Consider the following 6,000-nt stretch of genomic DNA (forward strand, 5'->3'; position numbering starts at 1 on the left):
GGGCTCAAAGGAAGTGTGAGCCAGGGAGAAGCTGAGCCCGTCCCATTCAACCAACTCAGGAACCCGAGTCTGAGACCCAGACCCATGATTCTGTGGGAGAACCGCAGGGAGACTTGACTGCCCAGGTGTCACCAAGCTCCCGGCCACCCCACGACCCACCACCCCAGCTCCGCAGACAGACCTGCTGGCCCAGGTGCCGCCCTGGCACAGAAGCCCCTACTCCATGGCCTGGTGTGGGGGACACCAAAATACCTCACTCAGATGTCAGGGTCCCGCCCCACGTGGTGAACACACAATGGGATTTATAGATGATGTAATACAGAATTGTACACCTGAAATTATGTAATTTCATTAACAATTGTCACCCCAATAAATTTTAAAAAAAAGAAAAAGAAAAAAAACAATATACAATAGATGAACCATAAAAAAAAAAAAAAGACAAATTAACAAGGTGATAGGACAGGCGTGGAGGAATGGCCTGTTCAAGCCGTGGCCCTGCCACTTCCTGGGCAGCAGGGAGCTGAGTGGGGTCGGGCCGTCCCTCCGAGATGGCTGCCACGGGGACTCAGTGCTCCTTTTCCAAGGAGAGCTGAGAACATTTGGGCCAGAGGCACACACAGCGCACACCAGGCCTGCTCAGAGAGCAGAACCGGTCCTACCGCCAGCCACATGCCGCCTTCACAGCCTGGATGAGGAGAGTGGAGAAAAAGTCACCATCCTGTTGGCAGGAGAACAGTGTCCAGGGGCAGCCTTCACCCCAGGTCACGGAGGTTAAAGTACCAGGGAAACTGCTCATGGGGAATTAGGGAGAAAGGGGACCTGGCCCCCTGCTCCCTGGACAGGGACTGTGCGAGCCCAATAGGTGTGGACCTCAGAGCTAAGTGGGCTGCGCATGGAGTCCTGGCAGACGCCACCTGTGCCGTGGAGGCGTGTGGGCCCCAGGAACCTGGAGCGCGTCACCTGCTTCCACCCTGGATTTCTGCAGGTGGCAGGCCCCTGGGCAGGCAGAGAATGAAAAGGGGCAGGTGGGGGCCTGGAGGAGACACTGGGTGGGCACCAGACCATACCCGGTGTGGACCCCCTGAAGAAGGGGTTGGGATGGAAGGGAGACAGAGGCAGAGGGAGCCAGGATGAAGTTGACGCCATGATGACACAGCTACACAGGCAGAGCAAGACCTGGAGGGAATAGGTACAGAGTCACGTGAGACAACCCTGCCCCCTCCTGGGCCAGCCCCAGAAGAGCCTGATTCCAAGGATGACGGGAGCGAGCGGATGGGAGGGCAGGACACACCTTGCAAAGGCAGGACAGCGCCGCACACGGCCACACAGCGGCGCTGCACCGGGCACACTGCCTCCTCTGGGAACCTCAGAGCAGCCAGTGCTGGTACCCAGCTCCCAGGCTATCAGGGAGGTCCTCAGAGAGAGGAGCAGTAGGCCCTGGGCACTGCGCAGGCATAAAGGACTTGACAACCACAGAGAGAACCTTCCTCAACCTCTCGGAACCCCCTTCCAGTTCCTTCCCAACTCTCAACTTAGCCCATGCAGCGTGCTTCCCACAGTCCCCTCCTCCCACCTCCCGCCTCCAGCCTCCAGCCTCGGGAGCTGGTCCTCTTCCCTGAGGACGCTGGTCCTGCTCAAGTCTCCCAAAGCTTAAATGTCCCCCGGAAATTCCTGGAATTATTACTGAACTGTGTCGTGTGTACACTTTGTACCTACCCTAGTGGTCAGCTCCTGGAGAATGAGGGGTTACATTTAGAGGAGGGAATGTTTTCTGTAGTGAGAGGTTTCCAATACTATACCGTAGGGATGAGCCTTACTCAGATGTCACAGATGTGGGTGTGACTCCCGGCTCCAACGTGCACTGGTTATGTGACCTCTCTGACCCTCCTCTATAAAATGGGGGCATTATCGGTACTTTCTTCACAGGGTTGTTATGAAAAATAAGTAAGACAAACTGCTTAAAACCGTGCACATAGTAAGTACCTGCTTCTTAACTGTTGGCTGCTACCACCCCCCCCCCCAAATGCAATTTACTTGCTCCGAGATGGGGCTTAGGCAGCAGTAATTCTTAAGCACCCCAGTCTAAGAACTTGCAGGTCTAAGAGCAGGCGTGTGGGGAAAGAAAAGAGCAGTGCCAGAGCAGAGAGCCAAAGGGGCCCCTTTAGGACTCCCCAGAGTACCAGAATACTTGTCAGGAAGCCAGGGAATGGCTTTGCTCTGCCAGCATCTGAGATGCCAGCATTTGGTACCACCTTCTCCCGCCAGCCACCCTGGAGATACAGAGAACAAAAGACTCGGGAGACATAAGGGAGCCAGCGCCGTGGCAGTGACTGACTGTGTGTCTCGTCACGCTTTCCCTCGCTCAGCACTGACTCGCCAATCAGCAGATGGTGCAAAAAATGTGCAGCCTGCTCCTAATCCAGCAGAATCTGCACGTCACTACCAGACAGCCATGGCAGTCGCGAAAAGAGACACAAACCAACACCTCAATGTGCAAATGACCACTGTCACAGCTCTTGAAGTAACACAAAGCCATCTGACTTTTGCGTCTTGCTGGAACCACCCCTTTTGATCCAATTAAAAAGCTGGAGTGGCTGCCGTGGAGCTGACTGCCTGAACTGGTTTTGGGGCTTAAAAGTAGTATTTGGACAACTAAGAGACATTACTCATAGACTGGAAAATACACTGATACACTGGACTTATCAGAAGGCTTTGTAGGTCCATTTTGGTAACAGTGTAACAGGCACGAAATAGTACGCATGCTATATTTTAGCCACAAGTATATGTCCTTCAAATTTTCAGTCAGGGGCTCCCACTGGAGCAGGACCATCCTTTTTCTACCTTTTCTTTCTTTTTTTTAAAAAAATCAATGACATTTTCTTTAGAGAAATAGCAACGCTATTTAAAGGAATGGAATGCCTGCTTGCACCAAGCCTCTGCCCACTGAGACGGCTTTTAAATTACCCTGAGCAGGTGACACACTAGGAGCCCTTCCCTTGGGCAGAGTCCTAGTGAAAACGGACATTTTCGTCCTTGGAAAGCTAATGAGAATCAGAGATGGCGACGACGATGATGGTAGCTTTGTGTTATTGAACTTTAGGAAACACTTGCCACAGTATTTGCAAAGCGCTTTACAATTACTGTGCTTTCATTAACTCAACGGTGACAGCAATCGAGCCAATTTATAGTATGTACTCCCATTAGCTTATTAACAACACGCCTCATAAAAAGTCGCCTGTAAAACAAAAGCCCCAGCAAACGTCTAGGCTTGTGCTCGGGGCCTGACACAAGTCTCCCTTGTGGGCACACCTGCCATCGGTACCTATTCTGACGTGTGCGCGGAGAGGGCCCCGCACTCGGGACGGCGCTGAGCTGAGGGCGGACTGACAGGTGGCACCGAGGCCTCACCGTCCTCCTCCGCCTCCTGAGAATGGGAGGGCCTGCCCTGCGGGAAAGGCCTGCAGGTAGGACGGGCTCGGACGACCCCAGCACCACTGCCGTTTCCCCACACGCCCAGGCCGTGGCTCCGCGACCTGCCCCCGCGGGGCCATCGCTGCCGTCGCCCCGGCACTGAGCACTGCCAGGGCCGCCTGCCAGGTGAGCGCCCGACCCACCTGCGTGAAGTACAGGTTCATGAGCGTGAGGGTGAAGAACTGGAGGCACACCGGGAAGCAGTAGAGCAGCCAGAAGACGAAGGGGCTGAGCGCGTTGGCTGCCACGAAGTCCCTGAAGTAGAAGGAGAAGAGCACGGTCCGCAGGGAGGCCCAGAGAAGGCAGAGGAAGAGGAAGACGCTCTGGTAGCTGAGCCGCTTGTGGCCGTAGCGCAGCACCAGCCACAGCTGCGCGTAGATGAACACGAACAGCAGCGAGTAGAAGGCGGTGTAGACGCTGGTGAGGCCGAGCTTCACGTAGGGGGGCACCGCCGGGGTCAGTGTGGGCGGCAGCGAGTCGTTGCGCAGGGGGTCCCAGCGCGGGGCCGCCATCGGGCCGGGGGCGCTGTGGCGCGGCCGGGGGCTCGGACCTCATCGGAGCTCGCCACCCCCGCGGGGGTCTCCGCGCATCGTTCCGCCCGGGCCAGCGGCGGGAGGAAAGACAACAAGCCGACTTCCTCCCGGCACCACATGATTCACGGGGCGGCCTTTGTCTGCGATTGGTGGCGCCGCGCCTCCGCCCCGCGCGCCCCCGCACTGCGCGCCCCCGCCCGCGCGCCCCGCACTGTGCGCCCGACACCGGCCCCTGGCGCCACGGCCCCGCCCCGCACTGCGCGCCCCCGCACTGCGCGCCCCCGCCCGCGCGCCCCGCACTGCGCGCCCCCGCGCAGCGCGCCCCCGCACTGTGCGCCCGACACCGGCCCCTGGCGCCACGGCCCCGCCCCGCCCGCGCGCCCCGCACTGCGCGCCCGACACCGGCCCCTGGCGCCACAGCCCCGCCCCGCCCGCGCGCCCCGCACTGCGCGCCCGACACCGCCCCCGCACTGCGCGCCCCCGCCCCGCGCGCCCCCGAAGCCCCGGTGCCGCGCCCCCGCCCGCGCGCCCCGCACTGCGCGCCCGACACCGGCCCCTGGCGCCACGGCCCCGCCCCCGCACTGCGCGCCCCCGCCCCGCGCGCCCCCGAAGCCCCGGTGCCGCGCCCCCGCCCGCGCGCCCCGCACTGCGCGCCCGACACCGGCCCCTGGCGCCACGGCCCCGCCCCGCACTGCGCGCCCCCGCACTGCGCGCCCCCGCCCGCGCCCCCCGCACAGCACACCCAACACCGGCCCCTTGCGCCACGGCCCCGCCCCGCACTGCGCGCCCCCGCCGCGCGCGCCCCCGAAGCCCCGGTGCCGCGCCGCGCTCCCACCAGCCTCGCACTGCGGGCCACCCCCCACCCCCACCCCAAGCCCCCAGGACAGCCCGCCGGCGTCTGGTGCCGACCGCTACTCCGGGCCGAGCTCCACGTCTCGCGCTTTCATCTGCTGATGACTTGTTTTGCAGAACTTAATTCTTTTATTTCAAAAACAGCAAATTTACAAGTCCTTTTTTTGCTTTAAAATATAAAACTTGACGACTCCGTGGCTGTTTCTGATGGAGTGATGTTTATTTCTAAATCCAGAAATGCCTGACGGTTTGCGTTTTTGAGGTCAAGTTCCTGAACTCGGAAGGGAGGAGTGGCCCCTGTGTCAGCACTTTGCTCCCGGAGACTCGCACCGTGCGCCCCGGGCACAGTGCGCGCCCCGCGGGGACGCTGAGCCCTTCACCTCTGAGCGGTGCAGGCGGTGCCCCGAGAGCGCGGGGCGTCCGCGGACCGAGCCTCGGGACTTCCGAGTGAAGCGGCACCGCCTTCCCGTCCGGCCTCCCACTCCTGTCCAACCGCCCAGGAGAATGGTCCCTCCGCCACACCAACAAGCCCGTCATTCTCTAGCTGAGCGCGTGGCTTCTCCCAGGCGCTGAAATTGACTTAGTTTACGCCCCAGGGCGCCGTATCTTGGGGTGCTTGAGTTGTACCGCGCTCTACGCAGAGAGGGGACGCCAAGCCAGCTGCCTCTAGAAGCATTTTTACGCAAGCAGTTCCGGAAAACAAGAAAAAGACCCGATTCTCCAAAGCTCCAGTGATTTCTTGCGATTTGTTTTCTCATCTTAAGTTAGTATAGGCACAAATAGGAGATACTGCGGTTAGGTTCCAGACCACAGCAATAAAGCAAGTGGTAATCTTTTTGCTGGCGGAGGGTCTTCCTTTCAGATTGTGAAAATCACACCTGTTGCCCAATGCAGCGAAATGCAATAAAACATGGTATACCTGTAGTCAACTTTGTGCCTAACTGTATGCTCTTCTGCCTAAAAAGAGCCCCTCAGAGCCTGGATCCAGCCCTGCTTTCCTTCCCAATTATTTAGTGTTTACACTCTCCAATGTATTTCAGGTGCTTCTCTCCCCAGCACTACTTAAAGAGAAAATATGGAACTGGTCTCCCCACCGCTGATCTTGTTTCCGTCAATCCATTCTGCACAGAATAGTGGGAATGCT

General features: G+C 59.1%; 1 protein-coding gene across 2 annotated transcripts in view; it reads right to left on the reverse strand.

Moving 5' to 3' along the window:
• GPR137B (G protein-coupled receptor 137B) overlaps nt 1–4,166 on the reverse strand; it is a 38,890-nt gene extending 34,724 nt beyond the window's left edge. Inside the window, exon 1 of one of the 2 annotated variants that reach the window (XM_081039143.1) lies at nt 3,615–4,166. In XM_081039143.1, coding sequence (XP_080895269.1) covers nt 3,615–3,983 — 369 coding nt within the window. In that variant the 5' untranslated portion in view covers nt 3,984–4,166. The remainder of the gene's footprint in view (nt 1–3,614) is intronic. The other variant, XM_081039144.1, reaches the window with a different exon arrangement.
• Between the last annotated feature and the right edge of the window lie 1,834 nt (nt 4,167–6,000).

This window comes from Rhinolophus hipposideros, assembly GCF_964194185.1.
Source record: "Rhinolophus hipposideros genome assembly, chromosome: 26".
In the NCBI taxonomy this organism is placed as follows: Eukaryota; Metazoa; Chordata; class Mammalia; order Chiroptera; family Rhinolophidae; genus Rhinolophus; species Rhinolophus hipposideros.